The 21,029-nt window shown below is 35.8% G+C and overlaps 1 protein-coding gene across 1 annotated transcript in view; it reads right to left on the bottom strand.

The window, feature by feature from the left end:
* PHYHIPL (phytanoyl-CoA 2-hydroxylase interacting protein like) overlaps positions 1-21,029 on the bottom strand; it is an 89,907-nt gene that overhangs the window by 15,201 nt on the left and 53,677 nt on the right. Inside the window, 1 exon segment of the mRNA XM_032312413.1 lies at positions 498-694. Coding sequence (XP_032168304.1) covers positions 498-694 — 197 coding nt within the window.

The following is a 21,029-nucleotide window of genomic DNA, read 5'->3' as shown; positions in this document are numbered from 1 at the left end:
TTATTTTATAATACTGTAATCTTTAGATCATGGATAACAGTTATTCTTATCTAAAAACATGGAAAGAATTTTGTCCACCTAGCCCTTCTGGCCCTTGCTTCTTCCTGACCCCAAACCGGTTTTGCCTGTAGTTCTACATTTATTTCAATATCCTGATCTATAACTGTGTCTATTCTTTGGATTATCCATTGAACTGGTTGTAACACCTCATCAGTTAGCTCATTAATCAGTTAAATCTTTAACACATGTTCATTTTTATGTCTATATGAGAGTCATGATTTTACTTTTTTGGGAAAAATTTTATTTTATAGTATACTTAGCATTTTGTTTTCTTACTAAATTTCTTAAAAGGATAGGGTTTTGAAATGACATGTAATTTTTACACTTCCCAATGTCAATACATCACATAATCAACAAAACATTTCCTCTTTTAAATAAATGTCCTCATACTTAGATTTTAAGATGCAAATGAATAGAAGTAAATGTTAAGATTTTACCTTGTGTTTAAATTTATTGGAGTTCTTGTTCTCTTTCTTATTGAGGTCAATGAAATAGTGTGTAATACGGTCCTTTGACTTTGAATCCATTTCCCATGAAATCTTGAATGAGTCACATGTAATATTGCTTATTTTAATGTTATGTGGTACAGGAAGTTCTTCCATCTCTGCTATGCCACTGTCTTGTGATTTGTTTCCTGCAAGAAAACAATGCACAGGTAGTTTTCAATTAATGTATTTTTCTAGGTTGCAAGGCCATCAGTTGTGTTTACATTTCTTTTTTTTTCTTTTCTTAAATAAACTTTTTTTTAAAAGATTTTATTTATTTGATAGAAAGAGACACACAGAGAGAGGGAATACAAGCAGGGGGAGTGGGAGAGGGAGAAGCAGGCCTCCCATCAAGCAGGAAGCCCGACGCGGGCCCCGATCCCAGGCCCCCGGGATCGTGACCGGAGCCGAAGGCAGACGTCCAATGACTGAGCCACCCAGGTGCCCTTAAATAAGATTTTTATTTATATATTTGAGAGGGAGAAAGAGAGAGAGAACACAGAGGGGGAGTGAGAGGGAGAAGCAGCTCCCTGCTGAGCAGAGAGCCTGATGTGGGGCTCTATCCCAGGACCCTGAGATTATGACCAGAGCCTAAGGCAGACGCTTAACCGACTGAGCCACCCAGTTGCACCTATGTATATATTTCTGAACTCAACTACCTAATTACTAAAGCTGAGATTTCATTATTGTTCATGAAATGGTTTGAGTGTTAATGATAGCTAATGCCATTTACAAAGTCATTTTACCAATAAGAAAAAAAGCAAAACTGAACTAGTCCTTACCACTTCTACATTTTTAATTTACTTTTCCAATTTCTGCTTTCACAGAATGTAAAACAAACAAACAAACAAACAGAAAAAAAAAAAAACCACTGATAATCCATCCTTCTAATCTATAAAAGATTGGCCTTATATGGTAGGGTCCATCTGGAAAGAACCAAGAGAACATTTTTCATATACAACTGATCAATTCTGCTTTAATGTCAGGTGTTTGAAACTATATGAAGTCACAAATGTTGCTAATGAAAGAACCCAAATAAAAAAATTCTTTTTTCTTTAAAAAAATATCTGAGTGACAGTCTATAGAAATTACTCTTCCATTTCCCTTTTGTTTTGGATACTTATATGTAGAAATAGCATGCGATAGTTATACTACATATACAAATAATATTGAAGACCATTCTCTTACAAGTTATTATGTCAAGGATTATTCCAGGATTTTTTTATCCATTGTGTCTTGATCAATTTAATTCTGAGTATTAAAACAAAAGATAAGGGCGCCTGGGTGGCTCAGTGGGTTAAGCCGCTGCCTTCGGCTCAGGTCATGATCTCAGGGTCCTGGGATCGAGTCCCGCATCGGGCTCTCTCCTCAGCAGGGAGCCTGCTTCCTTCTCTCTCTCTCTCTGCCTGCCTCTCAGGGTACTTGTAATTTCTCTCTGTCAAATAAATAAATAAAATCTTTAAAAAAAAAAAAAAAACAAAAGATAAGGCTAAAAGAGGAAAAACAAAAAATTGCCATGTTGATTAGTATCATTAAAATCTTGAAGAACTGATCTGACATCTGGTTATTAAGAAGACTGTATTCTGCATTTCCAGTTAAAGAAAATGAGAGACTAAAAGAGAAACTTTGTCTGACAATATAGAGTAGAATCTGATGGATGATAGGTCAAAAATAGAAAAAATATAGGCTTGCCAAGTTTGTTTCATAGGGAAGATACACTGAATCAAATTTCATTCTACTTCTTATGTTCTTTTACCCCAAGCCAACATAAAATTGAATGCCCCAGAGGAGAAAAAATAAATATAATTGTTATTCATATGATAAAATGTGGTAGATCATAAATCAGCTACATAACTAGTTCCTTAACAGAAGAAAATAGCAAGTCTTGATCAACAAAAATTAAAAATAACAACAATGAGTATTATATTGTGGCAATACGTTCCATTTCCAGATTAGATTATGTTTTCCTGCCCCCACACTCCTATCTCAACCCCACATTCCTATCTCAACTGTCATATATACTGATAGAACTGTTAAAATGATATAAAACTGTTGACAATTGCCAGTCTTATTAAATCTTTGACCCATATTGTCTCATCTCAAGCTGTGTTGTTGCTAGAGGTACCTGATGACCATTGAAAATTAATTTCGAAATAACTTAAGTTCTTTATTGTCATTTCTTGAACAGTCCTTCTTTCTTCTTTTACCCTCCTCTCACACCCCAGTTTCTCCTGATCCCCTCTTCATAAAACTCCCACAAAAATTACTCTCTCACTTTTTTCTTTCCTTCTCATCTGGCCTAATGGAACCCCCAAATTGCTTGTGACCTAAATAAAAGCTTTTAGAAGTCAAGGAAGGGGAAGAAACTAAGTGGAAGCCTTTTGATGGACTTGGAAAAGGGAAAGGTAGTAAATACTCAAACATTCGTAATTGTTCTATTTAGAAAAACTCAAAGTTTTTACCTATTATTCTGATTACAGTTATCTTTAAAATATAAATAATAATACTAAAAAACTTTCTGGACACTGATGGTAAAAGTTTCTGTAGAACTCATCTACATTATGACTCTCCATATAATTTCATAACAACTGAGTGAAAAAATTATTTAAGATCATAGAAAAAGAAAGCTATTTTGCATTTCACCCAATTTAATGAAGACATAACTTCAATATATTAACACTAAGATACAGAAGCTTGATATTTAAAGTTCCACTGTTATCTGATTCAACCTTAAAGTTATAAAAACTGATTATTACCTAGAATATAATATTTTGTTTTGTATTTTTTTCTAATAGTTAAAATTTGAGGAAAAAGGTTTGCATTTATTAAAATGTAGAAAGTTTTCTTAAATCTTATTTTACCATTCAGAATATAAAGCTCAAACCTATTAAGGACTTGTTATAAAAGAATCTTTATTTCCTATCTACTTATCATAATTCCAGTTCTTTTTTTTTTTTAAAGATTTTATTTATTTATTTGACAGAGATCACAAGTGGGCAGAGAGACAGGCGGAGAGAGAGAGAGGAAGGGAAGCAGGCTCCCTGCTGAGCAGAGAGCCTGATTCAGGGCTGGATCCTAGGACCCTGAGATCATGACCTGAGCCAAAGGCAGAGACTTTAACCCACTGAGCTACCCAGGCCCCCCCATACTTCCTAGTTCTTAACAAAGCCACTAGATTAACCTCTCTGCAGTTTTCTTACTTGGGTACAAGTAGTAAAAAAATTAGTTTAAACCAGTCCTATCAGTTTATGTGTAACTTCCTTCCTCTTCACACTCTGTGAATCAATTTTTAACTGAGATTTTGAGATAAGTGACCGAAGACAATGATTCTGTCTGTATAATCAGTGAAACAACAGTGATTCACATGACACCAATATTCAATAACCAGCCAGTACCATCTTAGAGCTGTACAATCAAGTGCATTTCTAAATGCAGCTTCCATTTCTTTTTTTCCAATTTTCACTTTTTTATTTAAAAAGTAAGGTATAAAATATTTATCTGTGAGAGTTAAGAAACAATTTTGTCATAAGTATGTAGGACCCTGCTAATCTCAAACAATTTCTTTTAATAGGTGTTAAAAGATAGCTACTGTATAAAGTATAACCAAGTGAGAAATTAAATACTGAAGAAAATAACCCTCAAATATCAGAAGTTCTCCCTTGAAAAGATTAATTTGATTGTAGCAATGGCTAAAGCAGGATTAATGTGAAGAACTAGTAGAGTAAGTCTGTGTATGTGCAAATGTTAAAACTGTTTTATGGTGGGGTGACTGGGTGGCTCAGGTGGTTAAATGTGACTCTTGGTTTTGGCTCAGGTCATGATCCCAGGGTTGTGAGACTGAGCCCTTCATAGGGCTCTGTGCTCAGTGCAGAGTTTGCTTGGGATTCTTTCCCTCTTCTGTGCCTTCCATCTCTGCCCCTCCCCCAAATGGCACACACTCTCTCTTTCTCTCTCTCTCGCAGCTTCCATTTCTTTTCTTTCTTTCTTTCTTTTTTTTTTTTTTTTAAAGATTTTATTTATTTATCTGACAGAGTGAGAGAGAGCATAAGAGGGGAGAAGGTCAGAGGGAGAAGCAGACTCCTCATGGAGCTGGAAGCCTGATGTGGTCTTGATCCTGACACCTCAGGATCATGATCTGAGCTGAAGGCAGTTGCTTAACCAATTGAGCCACCCAGGCGCCCACAGCTTCCATTTCTTAATAAGACTTCATCTTAAGAGTAATTCTAGCTACGTTTTTCTACTTTACATGACAAGTAATTCTAAGATCTGTGAGTATAATGCTGACAGGTAATACTGAATGGAAAACAAATTAATGACACTTTTATCTATCCAAAATATGAAAACTGCTTTTCAGAACAAACATTTCAAAAGCACTTTTGTAACAAATTGATTCACTTTTAAAATATTTTCCCCCTCTGTGCTAAATCTATTAATTGTTGGAAAGCATTTTTTGTCTGCATTTTAATGTTATTAAACTCCCCCAAAACTGCCTATTGGGACTTGTATATTAAACTCTAGGAAACTTTCTAAGATAACTAAAAATCAGAATGTGATACCCATCTTCTTAGAATATTTTAAAATAAAATCTCTACCTTCAATGATTTGTTGCTATACTTTTAGCAGGTATTGAACTCAAGTTGCTTCTCATATTGACCCTGACAAATCACTTAGATTTGTAAAGCTGATTGGGGATCCTTATCACACTGGCACTTCGTTATGTGTCCCTTCATATTTATTTTTGTTAGTTATTACAACTTTTACTAAGTTGCAATTATCTATATATCAAAAGTACACAACAAAAAACTACAAAGATGTAAAAACTAGCTCTTGCCTCAAGGATATAAAATGTGGGAAATATCATAATAAAATTATGTTATGTGATAACATAATTTAACTGAAAGACCATATTCAGGGAATCAAATCATGATTCAGAAAACATGAAACTCTTTGTTGTAGAAGAAGTAAATTTAAAAAAAAAATTGGGATGTCACTGATGTATAATATATTGTGTAAGTTTAAAGTTTACAATTCTGTTAATTTGATAAATATATATTTATATTTATATATTGCAGTATGAGTACCACTATAGAATTGGCTAATAACTCCATCATGTCCCAAATTTAACATTTCTTTTTCATGGTAAGAACATTTAAGCTCTGGTTTCTTATCAGTTTTGAAGTATACGATATAGTATTGTTAACTATAACCACAACATTGTGAGAGAAACAGAATTTCAACAAGTGAACACAGTAGTGAAAAAGTTGAGGACACAGATTCTAAATGGAGACAACAGTAAAAGCATTAAGAAACAGTACATCTTTTAGGTAATTCAGCACAGGGTATAGGAAAAAATACCGAACACGAATACTGAAAAAGAAGACCAGAAATGTGGCATAGAAGTTGAAGAGTTATCTAAGAGAAAAAACTTATGGTTGATTTAGATGGAGTTCAATATGTATAAAACTGAAGATGAAATTTTAGTAAAATTTATTGTCAGACTCATATAATTAGTTCAAATGTGCCCCTCAAACACCAAGAAAGCAATTTTTAAATATCCATGAGTGTCCAATATAAATCCACATTTTTTAAGACACAAGTGCTGTATGTATGTATGTATGTATGTATGTATTACGTTTATTTGTTTGAGAGAGAGAGAGAGAGCATGAGGTGGGGGGAAGGGGCAGAGGGAGAGGGAAAAGCAGACTCCTTGCTGAGCAGGAAGCTGGAAGTGGGTCTCAATCCCAGGATCTGGAGATCATGACCTGACACGAAGGCAGACACTTTAACAGACTGAGGCACCCCACAAGCTCTTTATTTAAAGGACCTTGAGAAGATTTAGACTCACTAAAACATTTTAGCCTACAAAAGAATAATAGTCCACTTTACAACTACCTTCAGTATCACATACTTCCATCTATGAATATAAAAACCAGTATAGTTACAGCATTATGAATTTCTATATATCTATATACATTTCTACATGTCAATATATTCTATAAATTATCCAATCTGTAAGAAAGAGATCCTTTAAATTTGCTTTTTTTCCCTTTTCCCCCTTCCCCCTCAAGAATTAGAAAAGCTGTTCTAAACAAACATTACCCATTATAATTATTATTTCTTTATTTCAGGAGCATTTTTCAGAATAGAAATTATGCAACATAATCTTTTTGTCTCATTTATAACATATGTATGTGTATTCATCTGTGTGAATATACAATCATAATACAATGATACTATATTTTAATACATTTATACAGAGATTTAAATTACTTGCTATCAAAGTTCTTAGCTAAAATTAGAATCTGAGATGTTTTCTTTATATTTATCTTTTTAAGAAAATATAGCAGAGAAAAAACTTACTTGGTTATCAAGATTACCTCATGAAGTGTATGACCCAATTTGATTAAGCTAAAAAAAAGTTTTATCTTGAGTAAGATTTAAAGTATCACCTGCTTAATAACCTAAATGTACTCCTGCAACAATTGCAATAGAGTATGTTTCTTTTTTTTGAGGACCTTTATATTTTTAGCATATTTATTGTACCATTGTCCCTTTGCCCCATCAATTTTATTGTGAAAATGAGTGGTTTTCTTCCTCATAGTATCTTCCCTAAAGCATACAATAGAAGCCAATCTAGAATCTTAGTTATAGTAGTTAAAAGGGCATAAATTACTCAATTTGAATAAAGTATGAAAATATTTTTAAAAATAATAAAGGTAGTTAGTTTTAATAATACACCTCGAGCTATCTTTCTAAGAAAGAAATTGCAGGTGTTAGGTTACTTCCCTTAAAAATAGCAACCATGGGGCAATTTTCTCATATCATATCTTTTTTTCTTTCCTAAAATTCAGTGATTAAAAAAAAAATCTGCCTCCACAGTACATATAGGAGGCTTTATTTTAAAGTTAAAATTATAAGTGTATACATATATAAAATAATATATATTTTAATAATTTTCTTTACAAAGTCAGAGATATAGTCTGCTGAAGGAAAAGTACTTTCCCCTTCATAAAAACATTAAAATACTGCAATACTTTAATTTTACCATTATAATTATTTTTTAAATGCTGCAATATTTTTAAAGGCCTGAAAGAAAAACTAATTAGACAGTAATAAAACTCAAAATAGTAACCACAACAAAATGTGAAACTGTTCTATGCTTTACTTACAATAAATTTTAAAAATTAAAAATACTCTTAATGGTAACACTGAATATTGCTGAAACTTTTAGAAAAGAAACACAAAGAAAATAAAAATCACTTGTATTCTCTATTTATATATTGTGCTTAATATTTTGTAAACAATTTTTCATTTAATAAACTGTGAACATTTTCACATGACTACACATAATTCTAATCTTAGTGTATTTCATTCTAGTAATCAGTCATCCTGATATTAGATATGTAGATTGTTTCTAGTGTCTTCCTGTAATAACACTTCAGTCAAATCTATGTACATTTTTGTATATGTTTATAATTATCTTTGGACAAATCCCAAGAAATGCCAATGTTGAATCACATTTGTTTTCAGCAATTTGTATTTCCAACTACTCCAAGTGCCTTTTTTTTTTACACCTTATCAATTCCATGTATTGCTATTTAAAATATCCATGTGCTATGATGGGAAAGAGCAAAAAGATGAGTATTGACCTAGACCTTACAGCATACACAAAAAATTAGCTCAAAACTGATTTTTAAAATGTAAAACATAAAAATCATAAAGCTTTTAGAAAAAGAAAAAAAACAATAGCAAATCTTTGGGATATAGTCTAGGTGAAGAGTTCTTAGACTTAGACCAAAAGTACAATCCATAAAAGGAAAAACATTTAGATCCTCCCACTCATCAATCCTCCTGCCTACTTGAAGTGTCCTTCTACCATGGTAGAAGGTACACTCATTTCTCTTTAGTAATGTGTCTAAAACATTTTGCTTTCTATATCTTTATGCCATTGTGTATATGTGTGTGTGTGTGTGTGTGTGTATTTATGTGTACAAAAATATGTGTAAAATATAAATATACTTATTTTAAGTATCAAAAATTATACACACACTTACAGACTGTATATAGCACCATTTGCACTCAAGAAAAATGTAAGCAAACATAAAGCTGAAGTATTAAATCATAACTCCATAAAATTAACTGTAGTACATACTACACTACTGTAATAATTTCATAACCACCTTCTGTTGCTATTGCAGTGAACACAAGTGTTGCAAATATATGCTTAAAATGCTGTGTGATGCTAATCATCTCCACATGAGCAGTCTGTCTCTCCACTAAATTGATTACTGCAACAAAAAGTAGTCTCTTGCAGTTCTCAAGTATTTGTCATTGCTTACTAAAACATTGTAAACCTTGAACAACACCATGAGACCCATATGAAGTTCCATTAACGATGCTGGAAGTGCTCCCTAAAAGCAGAGAATGTCATGACATTACAAGAAAAAGCTGAATTGCTTTATATGTACTGTAGATTGTGATCTGCATCTGCATCTTGGTTGCCCACCATTTTAAGATAAATGAATTCAGTGTAAGAACCATTGTAAGAAAAAAAGAAAGAAAGAAAGAAAGAAAGAAAGAGAAAAAGGAAGGAAGGAAGGAAGGAAGAGAAAGAAAGAGAAAAAAAAAACAAAATTCATGAGGCTGCCACTGCAGCTATACTAGCAGGCATGAAAACCTTGCATTTTTTGTGATTTTTTTTTTTTATCATATTGAAAACACGTCTTTTGTGGGGGTGCAGGATTGTGATAAGAAAGGTATATCTATAGACTTTAACATGATTTGAGGAAAAAACTATATGACAACTTAAAGCAGAAGGAAGGAGAAGGATCTAAAACTAGAGAATTTACTGCCAGCAAAGGATGGTTTGATAATTTTAGAAAAAATTTTAGCTTAAAAAAATGTCAGTGTCATAGGTGAGGCAGATTCTGTCATTCATGTGGCAGCAGATGAGTTCCCAGATGCCATTATAAAAATCCTAAAAAGAAAAGATACATGCCTGAACAGGTGATTTAATGCAGATGAAAGTACCTTATTCTGGAAAAACAAAACAAAACAAAAACAAAAACAAAAACAATGCCACAAAGGACATTATTAGCGAGGGAGGGAAGTGAGCATCAGGATTTAAGGTAGGAAGAAACAGGTTAACAAATACAGTTGGGGTTATGATCAGGACTGCCCTTATTTTAAAGCTGCTAATTCCCAAGCCTTGAAGGAAAAAGATAAACACCAGCTGCCAGTCTTTTGCTTACATAACAAGAAGGCTTGGACAATGAGAACACTTTCTCTGTATTGGTTCTATTGATGCTTTGTCAGGAGTACTGTGCCAGTAAGGGACTACTTTTTTTTTTTTTTTTAAGATTTTATTCATTTATTTCACAGACAGAGGTGACAAGTAGGCAGAGAAGCAGGCAGAGAGAGGAGGAAGCAGGCTCCCCGCTGAGCAGAGAGCCTGACGTGGGGCTCGATCCCAGGACCCTGGGATCATGACCTGAGCTGAAGGCAGAGGCTTTAACCCACTGAGCCACCCAGGCGCCCCAAGGGACTACTTTTTAAAGTTCTTTTGATATTCAATAATGATCCTGGCCGCCCCGGGCCCCATGATTCAACATCAAAGTCTACTTGCTCCCAGACACAATGTCTCCAATTTAGCCTCTAAAAGAGGGTTTCATAAGGACCTTTAAAGTCTCATTACACTCAGCACTGTATAAAAAAGATTGTCAACACCATAGAAGAGAACACTGATAGAAAATCATGCAAGTCTGGAGGGACTACACAATTAAAAATACTATCATTCTTATAGGAAAAGTCATGAAAGCCATCAAGCTCAAAAACCTAAATTCCTGCTGCAGCAAATTGTGTCCAAATGTTGTACATGACTTCAAAGGATTTATGAGAGCTAACCAAGAAAATCATGAGAGAGATTGTGGACATGACAAAAAAGTTGGGGGGTAAAGGGTTCCAAGATACAGATATTGGGGAAATTCAAGAGCTAACAAACACTAGAGGAAACAGCAGAAAACAACTTGACAGAGATGAGAGTTTTTTAACCAGTATCAAACAAAGAGGAAGAAGATGTAGAAAAGCAGTGCCAGACAGCAGTTGCACTTCTATATACTAACATTGAAGCAGAAGAAAGAGAAATAAAGGAACTGATCCCATTTATAATTGTACCCAAAACCATAAGATACCTAGGAATAAACCTAACCAAAGAGGTATAGGGTCTGTACTCTGAAAACTGAATAACACTTAAGAAAGTAACTGAGGAAGACACAAAGAAATGGAAGAACATTCCATACTCATGGATTAGAAATACAAATATTCTTAAAATGTCTACGCTACCCAAAGCAATCTACATATTCAAAGCAATCCCTATCAAAATACCATCAACATTTTTCACAGAGCTGGAACCAAGAGTCCTAAAATTTGTATGGAACCAGAAAAGACCCTGAATAGCCACAGGAATGTTGAAAAAGAAAACCAAAGCCAGAGGCATCACAATTCCAGACTTCAAGGTCTATTAGAAAGCTGTAATCATCAAGACGGTATGGCACTGGCGCAAAAACAGACACATAGATCAAGGAACAAAACAGAGAACCCAGAAATGGACCCTCAACTCTGTGGTCAACTAATCTCCAACAAAGCGGGAAACAGCCAATGGAAAAAAGACATCCCTTAGTATCTTCAACAAATGGTGTTGGGAAAACTGGACAACCACATGCAGAAGAATGAAACTGGACCACTTTCTTACACCATATACAAAATACATAAATAAATATATAAACAAACAAACAAACTCAAAATGGATGAAGGACCTAAATGTATGGCAGAAATCTATCAAAATTCTACAAGAAAGCACAGGTGGCAACATCTTTGACCTCAGCAGCAGCAATCTTTTGCTAGACACGTCTGCAAAGGCAAGGGAAACAAAAGCAAAAAATGGGACTATTGGGATTTCATCAGGATTAAACGTTTTTTGCACAGCAAAAGAAACAGTCAACAAAACTAAAAGGCAACCTATGGAATGGAAGAAGATATGTGCAACTGACCTATCAAATTAAGGGCTAGTATTAAACTCAACACCCCAAAAACAAACAAACAAAAAAAACACCCAGTCAAGATATGGACAGAAGACATTTACAGACATTTCTCCAAAGAAGACATACAAACGACTGACAGACACATGAAAAAATTCTCAACATCACACAACATCAGCGAAATACAGATCAAAACCACAATGAGATAATACCCCCACCCACCAGTCAGAATGACTAAAATTAACAAGTCAGGAAAAAACAGATGTTCGTGAGGATGCAGAGAAAGGGGAACTCTCTTATAATGTTGGTAGGAATGCAAACTGATGCAGCCACTCTGGATAACAGTATGAAGGTTCCTCAGGAAAAAAAACCAGCCTACAACTCTGTAACTGCACTACTAGGTTTGTATCCAAAGGATGCAAACATAGTGATTCAAAGGGGCACATGCACCCCAGTGTTTATAACAGCAATGTTCACAATAGCCAAACTATGGAAAGAGCCCAGATGTCCACCAACAGTTGAATGGATAAAGATGTGGTGTGTGTGTGTGTGTGTGTGTGTGTGTGTGTGTATTCCATTATATATATATATATATATATATATATATATATATATATATATATATATATATAATGGAATATTACTCAGCCATCAAGAAGACTGAAATCTTGCCATTTGCAATGACATGGGCAGAACTAGAAGGTATCAGGTTAAGCCAAATAAGTCAGTCAGAGAAAAACAAATACCATATGATTTCACTCATATGTAGAATTTAAGAAACAAAATAGATGAACATAAGGGAAGAGAAGGAAAAACTAAAGAAGACGAAAACATAGGGGGATGCAAACCATCAGAGACTCAACTATAGGATATAAACAGGGTTGCTGGGAGACAGGTGGGCAGATGGGGTAATAGGGTGATGGGCATTAGGGAGAGAACTTGATGCAATGAGCATTGTGTGTTAATGCAACTGGTGAATCACCAAATTCTATCGCTGAAACTAATACAGTATATGTTAACTAAATTGAATTTAAATAATTTTTTTCTTAAAAAGCAGCATCAGAAAACAAATTGATGTTAGACAATCTGGCAGAAGGGTTCTGATTATTCAAGACTTATGACTTCTTTTTTGACAGGGGACCCTTCTATGGGCACTGAAATGAAAGTGAACGGTAGAAGAATTGGTACCATACAAAAACATTTTCAGAAAAATGGAAAAGCAAAAAGTCAGACAGAAACCATAATGTATCTCCATGAAGTTACACCAGGTGTGCCTGCCTCTCCTGCTTCCCTGCTTCACATCTGCCACTCCTGAGACAGCAAAACCAAACCCTCCTCTTCCTTAGCCAATTCAGCATGAAGACAAAGATGAAGACCTTTATGATGATCTCCTGCCACTTAATGAATATTGAATCATCATCCCACTAAATAGTTAAAAATCTGTACCTTGTATATAAGTATCCTTATTCGAAAATCTAATAACTGTACTACAAGAAGTGTATGAGATGTTCTGTGTCATCATCTTTATCATTGCCTAAGTATCATGTAGAACATTGTATACAAGACTTGTACAGAAATAGATAGCCTATCCTTACATGGGCATAAGGTGAGTGATATTTAATATAAAATTAATAATGTGTTATCTTTCCTACTGTTATAACTTTAAAGAATTACATTACCATACAGCCCCTCTCTCTCATAAATGGGAGAAACTGAGGATTAGCCTATCATCACAGGAAGAGTTTTTTTAATGTAACAATGTTCCCAATACTATATTATGAAAATAACTGTAATAGCGTATGTCATAAAAATTTTGTAACAATTCATCATTGTATAGGTTAGGTTGTTAGGAAGCAATTGTATTGATTATATTGTGCTACCACAAAGTAATCATATTACTGCTTCTTCATTATCAAAGCATGAATCATTATACCTTAAATACTAATTTTTCACATTATCCTTTGATTTTTTTGGTGCTTAGTGTTAGAAATAAGTATAATGTCTACAGAGTTTTATATCACATTAAGACAAAATTTATGTAGGTACTGACAGGCAATTCATCTTTTAAACAGACAACATAAACTTACATTAGCAATATAGTACCATATTTTATTTTTCAAAAGATTGTATTTATTTATGTGAGAGAGAATGAGAACATGAGTGGGGGGGACGGACAGAGGGAGAAGCAGATTCACCACAGAGTGGGAAGCCTGATATGGGGCATGATCCCAGGATTCTGAGATCATGACCTGAGTGGAAGGCAGATGCTTAAACAACTGGGCCACCCAGGTGCCCCAGGATAATACTTTAAATGTATTTTCTCTATTTTATGATATTCTTTTTTAAAGAGAGAGCATGAGCAATTGGTGGTGGGGGTGCACTAGAGAGGAAGGAAAAAGAAAATCCCAAGTAGTCTCCACGCCTGGCATGGAGCCCAATACAGGGTTTGATGTCACAACCCTGAGATCATGACCTGAGCTAAAATCAAGTGTCTAGGCTTAACTGACTTCCACCCAGGTACCCCTACCTTATGATTTTCTTAATAACAATTACTTTCTGCTAGCTAACTTATTGTAAGAATACATTATATAACACATATTACATATAATATATGTATTAACTGTTTATGTGATCCGTAAGGCTTCTGGTCAATAATAGACTATTGTTTTTTGGGGGTTAAAAATTACCATGTGGAGGGGCAACTGCGTGGTTCCATCAGTTAAGTATCTGACTCCTGATTTCAGCTCAGGTCATGATCTCAGGGCTGTGAGATCGAGCCTGCCTCTGGCTCCACGCTCAATGCGAAGTCACCTTGAGATTCTCTCCTTCTCCCTCTGCTGTTCCCCTGACTCATGTGTACACACAATCTCTCTCTCTCTCAAATAATCTTTAAAAAAAATTACTATGTGGATTTTCAACTGCACAAGAGGTCCATGCCCCAACCGCCACATTGTTCAAGACTCAACTGTGTATATAATAGTTGTACCTTCATCAAACATTCTATCATTTTTAAATTAAGAATGACCATCTTAATAAATGTAATACTTTGAAAAAATTTGTATTCTACTTTATTTCAATTTGCATATATATAGAATCTTTGTTCATTCCTGCATTTTATTTTTTGCTTTTGCTTTTTCGCTTTAGCGTGTATGTGTGTGCGCATGTGTGCATTTTTTATTTATTTTTTTTAAGTGGGCTGCACACACAACAGGGGCTTGAAATCACGATTCCAAGATCAAGAGTCTTGTGCTCTACTGACTGAGCCAGCCAGGCAGCCTCTTATTTTTTGCTTTAAATATTTTTTAGTATATCAGTATTTTATGTGTATCTTCTGAGTTTTCACTCAATTTGAGAGTTTTTGCCTTTTATTAGAAATATTTAATTTATATTTTTCTTCTTACCTATGAGAGCTCCTTTTATGTTTTATATATTTTAGTCTACATTACTGTTCCTTTGCTTCTATCTTTCACTATATGGACTATTTTCTTTGGTATCTCTTTTCTCTAGTAATTTGGAAGTTATAAATCCCAATTTTTAGTCTACTTGAGATTACATTTCTTCAATATCAAGGGTGATGCAACCATCTATTAAAACCTTCTATATGGAAGGGAGTCAATATGGCGGAGAAGTAGCAGGCTGAAACTACATCAGGTTTCAGGAGATCAGCTAGATAGCTTATCTAAAGATTGCAAACAACTCAAATCCAACAGGAGATCGAAGAGAAGAACAGCAATTCTAGAAACAGAAAATCAACCACATTCTGAAAAGTAGGACTGGTGGAGAAGTGAATCCAAAGCGATGGGAAGATAGACCACAGGGGGAGGGGCCAGCTCCCGGCAAGCAGCAGAGCAACGGAGCACAAAATCAGGACTTTTAATAGTCTGTTCCGCTGAGGGACATCGCTTCCAGAGGCTAAACTGGGTGTAGCCCACGCAGGGTCAGCGTGGCCTCAGGTCCCGCAGGTCACAGAAGGATCGGGGGTGTCTGAGGGTCGCAGAGCTTGCAGGTATTAGAACGGGGAAGCCGGCTACAGAGACAGAGCCAAGGAGTGAGCTCTCAGCTCGGGGTTACCTTGAACGAGTTGCAGGCTCGGTGAGCTTGGAGCACGGCCAGAGGCCAGGGAGATGGGAGTAATTGGGTGCTATTCTCTGAGGGTGCACTGAGGAGTGGGGCCCTGAGCTCTCGGCTCCTCCAGGCCGGAGACTGGGAGGCCGCCATTTTCATTCCTATCCTCCGGAACTCTAAAGAAAGTGCTCAGGGAACAAAAGCTCTTGAAAGCAAACCCGAGCGGATTACTCAGCCCAGCCCCTGTTAAGGGCGGTGCAATTCCACCTGGGGCAAAGACACTTGAGAATTGCTACAACAGGCCCCTCCCTCAGAAGATCAACAAGAAATCCAGCCAGGACCAAGTTCACCAACCAAGGAGTGCAGGTTCAATACAAAGGAGAGCAGCAGAATTCCAGAGGAGGAGAAAGCAAAGCACGGAACTCATGGCTTTCTCCCCACGATTCGTTAGTCTAGCAGTTAATTTAATTTTTTTTTCAACTTTTTTTCTTCTGCTAAATTTTTTTTAACTTTTACCCTTTTTTAACGTTTTTTTAAACTAGTTTACCTAATATGTATCTATTTTTTCTTTTTATATTTTTTCCTTATTTGTTTTCTTTTTTTAATTGTTTCTCTTTTTTCTAAACCTCTTTTTATCCCCTTTATCCCCCCCGCCCCACCATTTGGGATCTCTTCTGATTTGGTTGAAGTGTATTTTCCTGGGGTCGTTGCCACACTTTTAGTATTTTACTTGCTCCTTCATATACTCTTATCTGGACAAAATCACAAGGCAGAAAAATTCACCACAAAAAAAACAAAAAACAAAAAACAAAAAAAAACAAGAGGCAATACCGAAGGCTAGGGACTTAATCAATACAGAATTGGTAATATGTCAGATCTAGAGTTCAGAATAACGATTCTCAAGGTCCTAGCCGGGCTCGAAAAAGGCATGGAAGATATTAGAGAAACCCTCTCGGGAGATATAAAAGCCCTTTCTAGAGAAATAAAAGAACTAAAATCTAACCAAGTTGAAATAAAAAAAACTATTAATGAGGTATAATAAAAAAATGGAGGCTCTCACTGCTAGGATAAATGAGGCAGAAGAAAGAATTAGCGATATAGAAGACCAAATGACAGAGAATAAAGAAGCTGAGCAAAAGAGGGACAAACAGCTACTGGACCATGAGGGGAGAATTCGAGAGATAAGTGACACCATAAGATGAAACAACATTAGAATAATTGGGATTCCAGAAGAAGAAGAAGGAGTGAGGGGAGCAGAAGGTATACTGGAGAGAATTATTGGAGAGAATTTCCCTAATATGGCAAAGGGAACAAGCATCAAAATCCAGGAGGTGCAGAGAACCCCCCTCAAAATCAACAATAGGTCCACACCCCGCCATCTAATAGTAAAATTTACAAGTCTTAGTGACAAAGAGAAAATCCTGAAAGCAGCCCGAGAAAAGAAGTCTGTAACATACAATGGTAGAATATTAGATTGGCAGCAGACTTATCCACAGAGACCTGGCAGGCCAGGAAGATCTGGCATGATATATTCAGAGCACTAAATGAGAAAAACATGCAGCCAAGAATACTATATCCAGCTAGGCTATCATTGAAAATAGAAGGAGAGGGAAAAAGCTTCCAGGACAAACAAAAACTGAAAGGATTTGCAAACACCAAACCAACTCTACAGGAAATATTGAAAGGGGTCCTCTAAGCAAAGAGAGAGCCTAAAATTGGTAGATCAGAAAGGAACAGAGACAATATACAGTAACAGTCACCTTACAAGCAATACAATGTTGCTAAATTCATATCTCTCAATAGTTACCCTGAGTGTTAATGGGCTAAATGCCCCAATCAAAAGACACAGGGTATGAGAATGGATAAAATAACAAAACCCATCTATATGTTGCCTACAAGAAACTCATTTTAGACCCGAAGACACCTCCAGATTTAAAGTGAGGGGATGGAAAACAATTTACCATGCTAATGGACATCAGAAGAAAGCAGGGGTGGCAATCCTTGTATCAGATCAATTAGATTTTAAGCCAAAGACTATAACAAAAGATGAGGAAGGACACTATATCATACTGAAAGGATCTGTCCAACAAGATCATCTAACAATTTTAAATATCTATGCCCCTAATGTGGGAGCAGCCAACTATATAAACCAATTAATAACAAAATCAAAGAAACACATCAACAATAATACAATAATAGTAGGGGACTTTAACACTCCCCTCACTGAAATGGACAGATCATCCAAGCAAAAGATCAACAGGGAAATAAAGGCCTTAAATGACACACTGGACCAGATGAACATCACAGATATATTCAGAACATTTCATTTCATCCCAAAGCAACAGAATACACATTCTTCTCTAGTGCACATGGAACATTCTCCAGAATAGATCACATCCTCGGTCCTAAATCAGCTTTCAACCGGTTTCAAAAGATTGGGATCATTCCCTGCATATTTTCAGACCACAATGCTCTGAAAGAATTTAATCACAAGAGGAAATTTGAAAAGAACCCAAATACATGGAGACTAAACAGCATCCTTTTAACAAATGAATGGGTCAACCAGGAAATTAAAAAAGAATTGAAAAAATTCATGGAAACAAATGATAATGAAAACACAACGGTTCAAAATCTTTGAGACACAGTAAAGGCAGTCCTGAGAGGGAAATATATAGTGGTACAAGCCTTTCTCAAGAAACAAGAAAGGTCTCAGGTACACAACCTAACCCTACACCTAAAGGAGCTGGAGAAAGAACAAGAAAGAAACCCTAACCCCAGCAGGAGATGAGAAATCATAAAGATCAGAGCAGAAATCAATGTAATAGAAACCAAAAAAAAAAAAAATAGAGCAAATCAATGAAACTAGGAGCTGGTTCTTTGAAAGAATTAATAAGATTGAAAAATCCCTGGCCAGACTTATCAAAAAGAAAAGAGAAAGGAGCCAAATAAATAAAATCACGAGTGAAAGAGGAGAGATCACAACTAACACCAAAGAAATACAAACAATTATAAGAACATACTATGAGCAACTCTACTCCAACAAATTTGACAATCTGGAAGAAATGGATGCATTCCTAGAGACATATAAACTACCATAACTGAACCAGGAAGAAATAGAAAACCTGAACAGACCCATAACCAGTAAGGAGATGAAACAGTCATCAAAAATCTCAAAACAAACAAAAGCCCAGGGCCAGAAGCCTCCCCAGGGGAATTCTACCAAACATTTAAAGAAGAACTAATTCCTATTCTCCTGAAGCTGTTCTAAAAAATAGAAATGGAAGGAAAACTTCCAAACTCATTTTATGAGGCCAGCATCATCTTGATCCCAAAACCAGACAAGGATCCCATCAAAAAAGAGAGCTATAGACCAATATCCCTGATGAACACAGATGCAAAAATTCTCACCAAAATACTAGCCAATAGGATTCAACAGTACATTAAAAGGATCATTCACCACGACCAAGTGGGAATTATTCCAGGGCTGTAAGGTTGGTTCAACATCCGCAAATCAATCAACGTGATACAACACATCAATAAAAGAAACAACAAGAACCATATGATACTCTCAATAGATGCTGAAAAAGCATTTGACAAAGTACAACATCCCTTCCTTACCAAAACTCTTCAAAATATAGGGATAGAGGGCACATACTTCAATATTATCAAAGCCATCTATGAAAAACCCACCGCAAATATCATTCTCAATGGAGAAAAACTGAAAGCTTTTCCGCTAAGGTCAGGAACACGGCAGGGATGTCCATTATCACCCCTGCTATTCAACATAGTACGAGAAGTCCTAGCTTCAGCAATCAGACAACAAAAGGAAATTAAAGGCATCCAAATCGGCAAAGAAGAAGTCAAACTATCACTCTTCACAGATGATATGATACTATATGTGGAAAACCCAAAAGACTCCACTCCAAAACTGCTAAAACTTGTACAGGAATCCAGTAAAGTGTCAGGATATAAAATAAATGGACAGAAATCAGTTGCATTTCTCTACACCAACAAGAAGACAGAAGAAAGAGAAATTAAAGCATCAATCCCATTTACAATTGCACCCAAAACTATAAGATACCTAGGAAAAAACCTTACCAAAGAGGCTAAGAATCTATACTCAGAAAACTATAAAGTACTCATGAAAGAATTGAGGAAGACACAAAGAAATGGAAAAGTGTTCCATGCTCCTGGATTGGAAGAATGAATATTGTGAAAATGTCTATGCTACCTAAAGCAATCTACACATTTAATGCAATTCCTATCAAAATACCATCCATTTTTTTCAAAGAAATGGAACAAATAATCCTAAAATTTATATGGAACCAGAAAAGACCTCGAATAGCCAAAGGAATATTGAAAAAGAAAGTCAAAGTTGGTGGCATCACAATTCCGGACTTCAAGCTCTATTACAAAGCTGTCATCATCAAGACCATTAGCATGGTCCTGGCACAAAAACAGACACATAGATCAATGGAACAGAATAGAGAGCCCAGAAATAGACCCTCAACTCTCTGGTCAAGTAATCTTCAACAAAGCAGGAAAGAATGTCCAATGGGAAAAAGACAGCCTCTTCAATAAATGGTGTTGGGAAAATTGGACAGCCACATGCAGAAAAATGAAATTGGACCATTTCCTTACACCACACACGAAAATAGACTCAAAATGATGAAGGACCTCAATGTGAGAAAGGAATCCATCAAAATCCTTCAGGAGAACACAGGCAGCAACCTCTTCGACCTCAGCCACAGCAACATCTTCCTAGGAACTTCGCCAAAGGCAAGGGAAGCAAGGGCAAAAATGAACTACTGGGATTTCATCAAGATCAAAAGCTTTTGCACAGCAAAGGCAACAGTCAACAAAACCAAAAGACAACTGACAGAATGGGAGAAGATATTTGCAAACAACATATCAGATAAAGGGCAAGTGTCCAAAATCTATAAAGAACTTAGCAAACTCAACACTCAAAGAACAAATAATCCAATCAAGAAATGGGAGAAGACATGAACAGACATTTCTGCAAAGAAGACATCCAGATGGCCAACAGACACGTGAAAAAGTGCTCCACATCACTCAGCATCAGGGAAATACAAATCAAAACCACAATGAGATATCACCTCACACCAGTCAGAATGGCTAAAATGAACAAGTCAGGAAAGGACAGATGCTGGCGAGGATGCGGAGAAAGGGGAACCCTCCTACACTGTTGGTGGGAATGCAAGCTGGTGCAAATACTCTGGAAAACAGCATTGAGGTTCCTCAAAATGTTGAAAATAGAACTACCCTATGACCCAGCAATTGCACTACTGGGTATTTACCCTAAAGATACAAACGTAGTGATCCGAAGGGGCACGTGTACCCAAATTTTTATAGCAGTAATGTC

Source organism: Mustela erminea, chromosome 14 (assembly GCF_009829155.1).
Source record: "Mustela erminea isolate mMusErm1 chromosome 14, mMusErm1.Pri, whole genome shotgun sequence".
Classification (NCBI taxonomy): Eukaryota; Metazoa; Chordata; class Mammalia; order Carnivora; family Mustelidae; genus Mustela; species Mustela erminea.
Note: the sequence above shows the minus strand (reverse complement) of the source record. Positions and strands in the feature narration are given on the sequence as shown.